Source organism: Xenopus laevis, chromosome 2L (genome assembly GCF_017654675.1).
Source record: "Xenopus laevis strain J_2021 chromosome 2L, Xenopus_laevis_v10.1, whole genome shotgun sequence".
NCBI lineage: Eukaryota > Metazoa > Chordata > Amphibia > Anura > Pipidae > Xenopus > Xenopus laevis.
Genome location: NC_054373.1, coordinates 53,758,323 through 53,772,303, shown reverse-complemented (window position 1 = coordinate 53,772,303; position 13,981 = coordinate 53,758,323). Strand labels below are relative to the sequence as shown.

At 38.1% G+C, this 13,981-nt stretch overlaps 1 protein-coding gene across 1 annotated transcript in view; it reads right to left on the bottom strand.

Moving 5' to 3' along the window:
• Window positions 1-13,981, bottom strand: part of plxna2.L (plexin A2 L homeolog) — a 195,910-nt gene that overhangs the window by 39,799 nt on the left and 142,130 nt on the right. The window contains exons 13-15 of the mRNA XM_018246337.2: window positions 9,470-9,621; window positions 6,750-6,867; window positions 4,103-4,239 (exon numbers count right to left, since the gene is read on the bottom strand). Coding sequence (XP_018101826.1) covers window positions 4,103-4,239; window positions 6,750-6,867; window positions 9,470-9,621 — 407 coding nt within the window. The remainder of the gene's footprint in view (window positions 1-4,102; window positions 4,240-6,749; window positions 6,868-9,469; window positions 9,622-13,981) is intronic.

The window sequence follows — 13,981 nt, the reverse complement described above, 5'->3', positions numbered from 1 at the left end:
ACCTTATATTTAAATCGTTTGATTGCATTTCCTTCCTGTTTATTGTCAACTATCACTTCTTTCTTTTTCATATAAACACTCTTACCCTAATTAGATCCTTGAAATTAATTCCTTATTGTTTTCAGTTCTATTAAAACACAGAACAATATTTTTAGACAAATCTGCATATTAGGAAACCCAGCTGTTTTATTTATTGGGGTAGGGTTGGTTTAATAGGGGAAGAAATGAGTGGAAAAAAGGAGCGACGTTTGAAGTTTTGTTGCACCAGGTTTTCATGGCTATCCAATTTTCCAGTAATCCCAAGAATCCAAACAAATAAGTCCAAGACAGACAGGTATAACCCAACTACTACTACCCCATTCCATAATCTTTCCTTTGCCATAAATGGCATTCAGAAGGTCCGGACTGAGAATTAAAATAGGCCATGGCATTTCAGGTACACAGAGGCCCAATCAGCCCCCACCAGCCCACTAAACACTGACTTTCTATGGCACCTTATAGCAGCCCCTCTGGCATTTGCCAGAACCCACAGATTGCCAGTCCGGGCCTGGCATTCAGTATCTAATTTATCTTACCTTTCATAAACTGCCCTTCTACTGTTATTTGTTTCCAAGTGATTAATCCAAAATAGAATAACTTTGTAAATATTACATTAAAACGTACATTACAGCACGTAAGGGAACGGAAAAGGAAGCACATGCTGTCACGTTTATAGAGTGGCTCTCCCAAATCATATTAATTCATATTTTCATCTGTACCATGATCATGTGAAGCATTGAGCAATGTGAGGCTTTATCCCTGTCACAAATGGACGAAGCGCTAGGTAACAGCAAATGAATAGAACCAATCAACAAATAGATTTGATCAGCCGGCTGAAACAGGCATATTGAAAGCAATTGCTCTATTGTTGTTATGGGTAAGCACACTAGTGCCATTGTACACCTATTGATGTATAATGTCATCTGAACATTGCATATGGTACAATGCAAAAAACACCTAAGAATAGCATATCTAAAAGGTACTCATTATCTTACAGGAAAACTGGCCCATACTACCAAACATTTTACAGACGGTCCACCTATATTTAAAGGTAAAGAGCCACTGTAAAATTAAAAAAAAATACTCTGCATATTATTAAAAAAGAAGGTAAATAATATTGAATGGGCTGCCTCTATCTACTTTTATTATTTTACATGATATTTGCATTTGTCTTTTGTCTCTCATCATCCTGTCTGCACCATGTTTTTGGTTCTCTCTCCTTTACAGCACCCTGTACCCACAATTTACACTTAATCACCCTTCTCTTGCCTATCACATCTCTCACATTTTTCCTATTTTCTACCTTTGTGCTTCCAGGTTGCGCATAGTCCTTCAAACATCCCTTTGTGCTGCCAGCCCAATCCTGAGCGATACATTACAGCTGGCAGGATCCTGCCCCTTCCCACTGATCAGTTAATTAGCTTCCCGTGCTATGATTATTCCGTCATGCAGAATCTACCCACAACTCGGAATGCAGGCTGGAGAAAGGGAAGCTGTAATTAGCCCCAATCTTGTTATAAAATGCTTCATCTAATCAGGCTCCCTAACTACAGACTGACTGGAGTAAGTGTTCTCAAAATAGGACGTTGGAGTGGGGCCCAGTGAGCACAGCAGGCAGGGCCACACTTATCAAATGCCATTTTTTTCTTCTTCCGGAGCACTGCTTCCCTAGTGTAATTAGTATATATAAGTGAGGCATTAGCATGCAGTCATGCCAGGAGCATTGTTATGACTTCAAGCCAAACTGCATTATTGCTACGTTAACCATCTGAGACACTGGGACAGATGCACTAAGCAATAATAAATCTCATATGAATATTTTACAGCTTCTACACAGCCTATTGGAATATTCCTGTTTTGTTAAAATATGCTCCATAGGCCAACATACCAATTACAGGACTTAATGGATACTCTTCAACTTTACTGGATGGTATTGTACTGTAGTCTCAACAACACAGTGGGGCAAATTCACTAAAGGACGAAGCGCCTAACGCTAGCGTTAATTCTCTAGCGTAGTGCATTTTCGTTCATTCTCCGATTCACTAACGGACACTGGCGTAAATTCGCTAGTGTTACTTCGCACCCTTAAGCCTGGCGAATTTGCACAACGGACGTAACTACGCAAATTAATTTTTCTGAACGCTACCTTTTATGCCAGACTTCCTTCGCCACCTCAGACCAGGCGAAGTGCAATAGAGTAGATAGGGATTGCTCCAAAAAACGCTGGCATTTTTTCTTTTTTTATGGGTGATAGGCTGAAAAAAATTGAAATTTTTTTTGGGGCTACCCTCCTTCCCCCCTACATTTCCTAACTCATGGCACCTTAACTATACAGTGGGCTCATGTGTAGGGCAAAATAAAAATTTTATTTGCTGTTTTGAAGGTTTCCCAGGCTTGTGTAGTGGTGCTACATATACCTCCATTGTAACTTCAATTTGGCGCCGTATGCAAATGAAGCATCGCTAGCGTAACTTCGCTTTGCTTGGCGAATTAACGCTAGTGCAACTTCGCAACCTTACGCTTCCCCTGAGCGCACCTATGGATTTTAGTGAATTTGCGTAGCACTGGCGAAAATACACCCGGTGAAGTGCAATGAAGCGGACGCTGGCGCAACTATGAATCTTAGTGAATTTGCCCCAGTATCTCTACTGCAAAATCCAACAGGGCCTTTTTTTGACAATGGAGTTTGTATTGGCTGATTCAGAAGACAGAATAAAGAGCAGGTTTTCACAAAAAGCAAGCCTTCCTGTCCCCAACAAATACTGTTCAAAATAGACCAGAGTCACATACAGTACATGTTTTATTAGGAGATCTATTAAATATATCTAGTGTTTCGCAATGAAATATTGTAATATGAATGAAAAGATGGCAAGTTGGAGTCTATTGGCTTATATTAGGGAAAACATGTTTGTTGTATAATAAAATGACTGTGTTATCTCAAGTACAAACATCTTTAAACAGCTTCATAATCCAGGGTGTGTGTACCTTAAAATGCTCTTGAACTACAGGTCCCAGCTTCCAACTCACAGCTATGGCTTATAGGACACGGAAAACATTCCCAGTGCAATAAAATAGCATTCATCCAAAAAGTTTTCCAGTGATAAAAGGTAAAAAAGGCAAATATTAAATAATATATTTAGGAACTTAGTATGTTGTAAATGCCCAACGAAAATAGTCACATAAAAAAAAAACAGCACAAGTGACTCGCTGGCTGTAATCGGCTAATGACATGTCAGCCTCTAGTAACTTGTCATGGATGACAGCTGCAAGTGTTGTTTTGAGAGGATTTTTACCTGTTTTCTTTAGCAAACACTACTTTCCTCTGATGACACAGAAGGACATGTTGAAAGCAGCAAAATTGATTAGAATGCTATTCTTGCACTGTAAGGGAGTTGTATCCATCAGGCAAAAATGGAATGTAGGTAATGCTCTCATGTTGTTCTGCTGTACCAATTCCTGTGCAATTCCCTTTTACCATTAGAAGTGACTAAACAGAACCCTGTCTATTGCATTTCTGCTCAGGGTAATAGCTAGAAGCTTTCATCTTTTCATATGTTTGAGTTACACATTGAGTTATGCTTTACATCGATGGAGACAAATGTAAATGTATAGACGTGTTATTTGTAGGACGCAAAAGATCAGAGAAATCAGAGAGCATTAGCAGTCATGCAGCTTTTTTCTTCTCTTGATGTAAGACGGCCTGACCTAAATGCCCCTGAAATCATGGAAGTGGGATTGTTTTATAAGATACGGCGAGATGCATCTTCAGTCTCATTGAATCTGAAGATCAGCTCCACAAGGAAGAACAAAAACGGATAATCTATTTGAACAGATAAAGCTTTGCAGAATATAGAATAAAGACAACGGCCCCTTCAGATTACAAAGAAAACTTGTGCTCCATTAACATTCATTCTCATACAGAAAAGAAGAGCATTCTTTTGTCCCTGATGATTGATTTCTAATTTGTTAATAGTCTACACTTATAATGCCACTATACAAAAGATATGTAGGCCTTTAAAGTTTGTATAAACTGACAGTTCAGTAAAGTCTGCCATCTTCTTACCCATAATATTCACAGGTTTGGTTTCCTAGAGTGACTGAGACAATGCTTCCAGCTGCAAGGTTGTGTCCAGTGATGGTAATCATAGTTCCACCAGATTCAGGGCCGCGACTTGGGCTCAGATGAGCCACTGTTGGAGACTGTAGAAGAAAATGACAGATGGAAATTAAAACATATTAAAACATTTCTATCCAACTTGTCATGTACATTTTTAAAGATATTAGAAGTCTATAAGAAGTTCAGAAACCATATAAAAGCACAGAACCACAGCCAAATAACTAAGAGGTGACCTCTAATAGCTACAAAAAAAAATTAAGTAGGGGATACATCAGATATTACAATCTACAGCATTTTCTTTAGGATATTATTTTCCTTGCCGTCCGGTTCTCTACCCTTCCCACCCAAACATGTCCTATAACAGACAGGTATTCGAAGAGTGTTCTCCATCTGTATAATTTTAGTAAGTATAAAATAACACACATAAACACACATACATACACTCACTGCACAACCATAGATTCCATCCACTTTCATGTACTGTACATGCTGGAAAAGGTAGGCAGTAAGACACATCCCTAGCTATTATTTAACCAGTGCAATATTATCTTCATTCCCTAAGACCAAAGCTTTTAGGGATGAGAGACAAGAACTGCTGCAAGGCACCAATCCATTTTATTACACTATTTAATGACAAGGAGCTGCTGTAATGGAATTTGCAGGCCTGGTAGAAAACCTGCAAGAGTATATAAAAAGACGGAGGCAGGGAAACATGTACAGAGAAAGGGGGGCTTATATGAACAGAGATATACATACATAAAGAGAGAAAATAAAAATGTGAGCTTGATAGTTAAAAAAAACACAGAGAAGAAGATATTGTATGCTTTATATGAAAGCCTTCACCAGGGTATTCCTGTAAATCTTCATAATTATCTTGCATGTTCTTATTATTAATAGCTCCAGGGCTTATAGGTATTATTGCTGTGCACATATACAATCTCTTAATGAAACCCAAAAATTATATTAAGTTTTATGAAGGGCAATCCAAGATTATTAAACTGTAGAAAGCACAGTGGATGTTCAGGAAGACCACTTCAGGGCATTGTGTGCAGACAGTGAGAACCGTTAACATGCAGGTCTCAGGAAGGCTGTTAAGGGATCATGCTCGTATAAATCAGAAATAATGAGTGGGATTGTGACGTGGGGGCCCTGGAACAGAGCTGTTGGATCTATTATCTTGAACATGGACATACAAGATGCTGGGTGGGTAGACCATAAAGAGTGAAAAATGTATCCAACTCAGAAGAAACAACCACAGCATGTCTTGTAGATATCTATACAATAGGGACTCTGCAGAGCTTTTATATAGGGATGTTTCTGATTTTATGATGGTGCTGCTAGTGAGCACAATCAAGACTTAGTGGCTCCCTTGCAATCATATGACCTTTAATGGCACTATGTCTTTCTTATAAAGTTGCCTCTGGGAAACAGTTGCAACTGCCATCCAACATTGTCACTGACAATAATTTTTTTACAGCCAATATGATACACTAATTGAATTAGACATAAACGTAGTAGAACAAGCTCTGAAAATCCTTCAAACCTCTCTTTAGTTTCGATCACTCGATCTCTATAACATTAAAATATACTGTACCTGTATATACAGTATTTATATAAATATGATCCATCACTTAAATTGAAAACACTCTTTACACATTTTTTTTCCTTTAGAAAACTGCAATACAAGCCCAATAAGTCATATAAATGTGCATTGTAACCAAAATGAATAGCCTACCAGCTAGGACAGAAAAAAATAATTATTTTGTAAAATAATATTATTTTGATATTCAACGTATAACTGTAAAAGTTCAGCTCTAAGTTCTAGTTCAATGCAGAAAATTGTAAAGGCATTCAGAAAAAAATGGATATAAATAGTTATCTTAATGTCATCATCTTTCAGTTAATCTGCCAACTTTCCTTTTCACGGCAGCCTATCAATATGTCTGCCCTCATGAGTTCTAGTGAAACATGAGGAATATGAGTCACAAGGGCAGCTGGAGTGGAGGAGATGTTATGCTCTGAAAGAACTTGAGGTTATTTGCTAATAAAATGGCATTAATTGGCATGGGAAATAAAAAGTATTTTTATATGAAGTGGCTTCCTCATCCAGCACCATTAATGGGATTAACTAGTTTTAAGTCTCTCTTTGTGCCAGTCTGTCCTTCCTCAGATACTTTTGTTAAATGACATCATAAAACATGGCGTGACAGTTATGGCTTGTTACATGATTAAAGAGAATCTTGTGCAGCAGAGCTGCAGAAAGCCTATCATCGATTTTTTTTCTGAAGGAATGTGTCATTTTATCATGGGCCTGAGGAAACCTGTAATTTTCTGCTGGAGAAGATGGAGTATGGTGGGATATACTACTTTCCTCTGTGCTATTACATCTGTTCTAGCAAAGGGCATTACAGACACACACTGGAGTGGCAATTGGTCTAAAAAACTAAAATTGTTTGAGTCCAATAATGAGGTTCTAGGGCTCTATACAGATATTATTTCCTAGTGTGCTTAGATAAGGAATGAGACTTCCCTTATTGCTTTCACAAAATGCCGACTTGAAACTTTCTAATGATCATTAGACATGCTCACTTACCACAAAGGTGTACTGCTGCAGAGAACGGGCCATAAACTCAGGCTTGCACTCCCCGATGCAGAGAAGCACGGGTCCTGAGCTTGATGTTGGGGAAGCCTGACCCATTTCACACACGATCCTAAAAAACAATAGAAACAGAGGCAAAAGCAGTTATTCAGTGGAACAGGGCTTATACACCTGTACCAGCAACACATTTATTCTTTATGTTGGCTGATATCACAGCCTTTAATTGCAGAAGCATCAAACCTACAGGCCTCCAACTGTTTTGTTATGTCTCAACTATTTTAGCAGGGTGCATGCAGTACAACCTGCAGTACAACCATTCAGTTGTCTATATTCTTTTCTCTTTTACACTCCATTGTATACAGTATATGACAGTGCTAATTATCTTTTTTAATGTCCCTCTTATGCCGACAGGTTTGTGTACTCTGTGTCTGGTTTTGCTTCTCTTTCCATTTCAAACTCCCTGTAAAAGTTGCCATGGGTTTCTCACCCTATTTGTCTCTGTTGCATATTAATACCCCCCTCCCCGAGATCACTTTTAGCTTACAGACTGCCAGATGGACACCCCTGGATTCACAATGATAAAAGAAAGAGCAGCATAAAAATCAGAAGTCATCATTTGGTTGACTGGGGAGCAGCATGGACATCATTAACAGTCCCATGTTCCTGTCACTGGGGAAAGCAGCCCCTCCATATCCCTTTAGAGGTGTTCTGGATCCCAGATGGACAAAGTCGGATGCTGTTTTCCATAACAGAGGAGAAAATTGCTACTGGCTCCCTAATTGTATTTAACACAAAAGGGGAGCACTTTATCATCCTGATGCCTGCATGGCTGGCTGTGTATTCTTCTGTAGGAGTCAGGCTCTATTCAGACTTTGTGCAGAGACAGGTGCAAACACAGAAAACTTTTTTCTTTGGTTAAGGCAGTGAGTATATCAAACTCAATGACATTATGTAAAATCAGCTCTTGAATTGATTTTCTCTGGATCAAGAGAAAGTTGAGCACAGTTTGAATAGGATGGTTCTCTGTTCAAACTTCTTTTGTACAGTATGTTGCTATGGTGATTTCTAATTAAACACCTAGAAGCAGTCTGCTATAATAATGTCTCCATGGCTTTGCCAACATTTAGATATAACTTTAAAAATAATCATGCTATAGGATATATTAATATAACATGATCAATAAAAGACCTTACACCGTCAGAAATGTGTCTTGGGCTTGAAAAAGGGGCACTCAGGTGCTCTGTTAAATAAAAGACCCAATTTTCATATCAAAAACAACAGATTTTAACTTGTAATACTTGTATACTTGCTTTGCCGACACGTTCTGGCATACTCACACTATACATAGACAATAGACAATTACACCACACATGCACACAGTCATTACAAACACACAGAGATGAGCATTCTAATGATTCACACAATTGATAACATGATGACACATGCACAAGTTCATAAATACATGTTCCTGAAATAATATTCACAAATTAACATTCATCACAGGGTTTCTCAAGCTGACCTTTTAATAATGGTGAGCTGCCTGGAACTAGTTTAAGCTAATATAATTAGCATACATACAGTATTCTGATCAATAGTGAAGCTCTATTACTAATACATTCTAAACTGCTACAAAACTTAAAGAAGAGATGCTTTTATTTTATCTACATTTAAATATTTGTATGTTTTCCCATCTATCTATCTATCTATCTATCTATCTATCTATCTATCTATCTATCTATCTATCTATCTATCTATCTATCTATCTATCTATCTATTTGTATAGCCATCTGTTGACATACATACATATAAATAAATGGTAAACTAATGGATATATAAGCAGAGACAAGATTATATACTGTATATATACCATTTTAGTAGGAAACCCATTGCTAGAAAGCTGTATCACATACTGCGCTATCACACACACATCATAATTCATATCTCTATAAATAGAATGGAAGCCCCATTGCTGCACACATATGTTCCTCTCGGAAGGTTTTACAGCCTCCGCCCTCCATTCTGTTTTCCCATTTTTCTCTGACATTTCTCCTTGCGCAATAAATGAATTATTTCCAATCCAGACCTACCTGCCATTATCTGATTACCAGGGCCTTGCACTTTTTAGATATGCTGCCCTTCAGATGGTTTCATGCTATGCATGTCACCAGTGAATGCAGCAAAGAAACAAATCTGTAATTGTTAGCAACGTTAGATTATATAAAGAAGCTAGCAAAATTGATGATGGGATACTGTTTATGGTAGACTATTAACATTGTTTACACTGCCTAGGCCACTTTAGTCATGCCTCCACCCTTCAAGGCAACACCATGATACATAATTCAATATAAGAAAATGATTTACTACTTTACTAATAAGTTTACAGACATAAAAACATAAAATATAAAGTTAGGGCAGCCTTTCCACTCCCCCATTTCTGCTTTCCTAGGCACAGGCCTTTTCTCAATCAGGGCTTTTTCTCAATCATGGCCTTTTTAGGTTAGATTGATTCTAAAAAAATGTACTGAACTGGTGAATTGTAGAACACATTTCTACACGAAAAACAGCTGCTATTCTTAGAACAAGTTATGAAAGAAATAGCTGCTTACGCACATCTCTACTGGTCTTCCAGTATTGCTTATCTGTGTACCACAGAGAAAAGGAATTTATATACAGAAAAGGGAGTTTATAAGATTTATATAGAGAAAGGCACTTACTGCTCTGCAATAATGTATTCTTCTTCCACAGGTGTGCACTGCACTCCAGCCACAACCACATTTTGAGCAATTTCTGAAAAATCCAAGCCCAAATTCGCACCTCGGATGGTAACCCTGGTGCCACCTTCAGGAGGCCCTGACACGGTGAGAATCTAGAAGACATGAAACATTCATTACAATGACATACTGGCAAAACATTTAGCAAAGTAAAATGTTCCACCTATCAGAACCTTGTTTACTTAAACACCATTCATTTAATGTGCAATAAAATACCCTTTCCCTAAGAGAACTTATATGGGATGAGGTATAAGTCACTGGTATATTGTTTGGGATTTGTATCTTTGCAGCAAAACGACGAATTTAGCAATGTAACTTAAACTGTCTAATTGTTATAATCGAAACAATAGTAAAAACTGTTGCAGAGCCAAAAGTGATATCACAGTACAGTAACACAGAAGCACTGTACAGGTATGGGAACCCATTATCTGGAAACCCATTATCCAGAGAGCTTCGAATTACGGAATGGCCATCAACCATTGACTCCATCAATAATCCAAATTTTTAAAAAATGATTTCCCTTTTCTCTATAATAAAACAGTACCTTGTACTTGATCCAATCTAAGATATAATTATTCCTTATTAGAAATAAAACCAGCCTATATTTAATATTTACAGGATTTTACCTAGACTTTAGGTATGAAGATCCAAATTATGGAAAGATCTGCTACCCGGAAAACCCCAGGTTGGAAATTTAATGCACACATATGTCAGGGTAACACCGTAAAGAGCACATCGTATCTTCATTCTGCGAATCTGTTGCCCTGAGGCTTCAAATAAATATAACTCCCTAGGGCTGTATTCACCGGGTCACAGCCACTGATTTATAGAGGTCTCACAGCTACAGAATAATCTAATATTCACAAGGGAAAGTGATTTGACTCAAGCAGCTGTTAATGAGGGAATAAGGATGGCTGAGACACCCAGAAATACACAATCACCTATGATAGCAAATATACACATAATTGTGAACGGAACATACAGTATTCAAGCATTGGGCAAGAGAACCACTAGTTTGCGACACATTTTATATAAATGTTCTATGCTTTGTTAATGCCACTGGAATACAGGTCAGATCAGTTATTGGCTTTACTCACACTGAATGAAACATGATGGTGGGGGTCACCTTTAATTCACTGAGAAAATAAGGCAAAGTGGCAGACCTATCATACATGGCAGCCATCTCGGGGGACACAGGGTGTACAACTCTAAGGGGCACTATCACTTCTAGAGCCCTGGAAACCAATATTTAATATGGCTCTGTATGCCTCAGGGGTTCCCTACATTTTGTACTAAAGGAAAAAAAATGAGTTTCTTATGTGTGTCCCTGCTGCTACAGATCTGGAATTTTGATACAGACCGGTCAAATTGACAGTAATGTAAAGTCATCACCATTTCTTATAGGAGGCCTGGCAGTGAAAGGGTTAATTTGGTCAGCACAGCACAGAGCAGGGATCCTCTGACCTACATTCTTTTGGATTCTAATTGAGCAGTTTGGAAATAAGTGTGTCACAGCTCAGCCCCCGGCTGGGACAGAATGAGTTTTATTAATTACAGATGGGGAGATGCAGGGAAAACAATACACACTACCACTGTGAAAAATAAACTTACATGTGCGTCAGTTACACATGGGGAGTATTATATACACTCCGAGAAGTACCCTCACATACATAAATACGCCTATTAAGAAGCACTCCAAAGCCTTTTATGTTCCTTTGGAAACAACAAATATTTAGGAGAAGCACAAGAGATCTAAAAGTGCCAAAATTCAGGCACAAGAAGCAAAGACACTGCTAAAGTGCACACTGCATGCTGAGATTCTTTCTTGGCATAATGTGTTGGATTTACCACACACCACTTGCACTCCCTTTGTATAATGTGTAGGAGCTGCCATATCACTTACACTTTGTGCTTAGAAGTGGGAGACATAACATATCATATCATTCATCTAACAACTGAATGGTTTATCATCTAGCGTGAGCACACTATAATTATAAGCATCATGTATTTAAAGCAATATGGCTGAAATTATTGCAAGGATAGAACATTACATCTTTGTATATTTGTATTTACACAGGCTGCTATATTGTTTGGTTCAGCAGAGATATTTTCAAATCCAGGGAGACCATATTGCTGCCCTCTAATCTGTGCTACAGAGATTGATAAATGACCCTGACTGTGACACAAACACATGCCTGCATTTTGCTGCAAGCCATTGTAAACCCCTCTGGCCACAATCGAAGATGATTGTGCCCTATCGCGGATAAGAGAGCAATACGCTCTCACTGCCGCATCCACTCTCTCTGTGAGATCCTTAGCGTTTGTGCCGAGCAGAGAGAACATTCACAGCCTAATTGTTATAAGAGAGAGGGCAGCTATTATTCATTGTGACAGAACAGCCTTCAGCTGCTGCTTGCAGGGCATGTTATGGTAATAGGAACATGCACAAGAAAACTGTGCATGTGTCTGTGTACAACTGTCAGGAAAGGAGGTGTTTGTCTTTCCAGTTTACTATATATAAATATATATATGACATCACTAAGCTCCGATTAATAGCGACGACATCATTAAGCACCATTTATAAGGATATAATATATAGGATATTCATGGTTCACGTGTAATATATATATATATATATATATATATATATATATATATATATATATATATATATATATATATATATATATATATATATATATATATGATATTCCATTGGTCAGAATTTAATTAAATGTTATACAAAATAATGATTCAGAGGGCACTAAACTGAATGCCTTTTTTGCATTTATGGAACTTAGAAGTTGAGGGAATGGAAAAGGGGAAAAAAGTGAACAGTTAGTGTTCAAGCACAGATGGGGCCATTTTTGTGACATCACAGCAATGCAGCTGCATCCAGTAATGGATCAACGCATTCATTCATGTTTCCCGGACTACCACAGCCCGTCCTTAAGAAGGCTGAGATTCAGCTACAACATGGTGAGGAGGAGGGGTTAGACTTAAAATCATCCGTTCTGCTTCAGCAGGCATCACTGTTGTCTGGGCATCCTGTAGACCGAAGCATTCAAGAAAAGCAACCGCCAATCCCCCTCCTCTTTTCCCTCTTCCCACTAAATCGATTTATCAATGGGCACATCTGCTCCACGGTGCCTTTCTGAGGGGGCTGCATTTCCATAGGCAGCATAAGACTGACCTCTGCCATTTAACGGGACATAGAAAGGGCCCAACAGGGATTCTGCTGTGATTAGCACAGCACATAGGCACACAGAAGTGGCAGGACCATGGGAGTCTAGGCAAGACAAAAGATTTTCCTCTCAGGGCCCTGCACTTGATTGTTTTCCTTTAGAAGCAGGACTCTTGCTGCACAACATACTCTTAACCATTTTGATGGAAGTGGTATGCGCAGCAGTGAGGGGTTGCTGCTCAGAATTGTGCTCATAGAACAACTGGTGCTTGATGTTCTTTGCTAAATGGCCCTCAAGGTGACTAAAAATGTATCTGAAGTAAAGACAAGTCTGTGTATGTAAATATATATTTATTGTACCAGAATGCTTGGAAACTGGGGCTTTACAGATAAGTGGTCTTTCCATGGCTTAAGGGCAGTAAAAAAAAACATTTAAAGGTATAAAATAAGCAACAGAGTAATCATTATGTACAAGATACTGTCTTATTATTTAAAAAAAAGCAGAAATACTGTACATAAAACATGAAGAATTGTTTAGTAGTACAGTATGGGAAGCTGCACTGCTGGAATTCAGAAGTTTCTGTATAAGAGATTCCACATCTGTATACGTAAAGTCTGTCTTTGAAAATGCTCATATTTGGTTATTTCATCCTATGGGAGAGTCACAAATGACATCTGACATCTGTTTATATCAGATGTTTTAATCGAAATTGCTTCAGTAATGAAGTTCTATGAACCGCTGATCAATTATTGACGAGGCAACATTAACCTAAGAGCTATATATGGCAACCTACATAGTTAACCCACTCAAAACTGGGGCCAGATCGGTAGTTTTATTTAGAAAATGCAATATAAATCCATTCTGCAGCCACATGGGCAACAGTATTAGATGTCCCTTAGCAACTCAACAGACGGACATTGATGGACAGAATAATAAGCTGCGGTTTATACTTTATATGATTCAGATATTAAGCCTTGTGTGCATTTGGGACAGTGATCAAGCTTTCTGTTATAGACATCCCTGACTGTTTAATGTATATTATGCACTAGAAATGTTATTTGGCCTTTATAAATAAAAATATTTACAGTAGGTTTTGGCAGGGATTCTGCTCATGGAAAGTTCTATTTTACAGTGCTTCCAAGGCAACCAAGCTTGGAAGCATACAACAAATAACAGCTTAATACAAATATATACAAATAAACAAATAGCATGGGTACCAAAATATAATCCAGTTTTGGAAAGAGAATACCGCAGCTTTTGTTGACTGAAC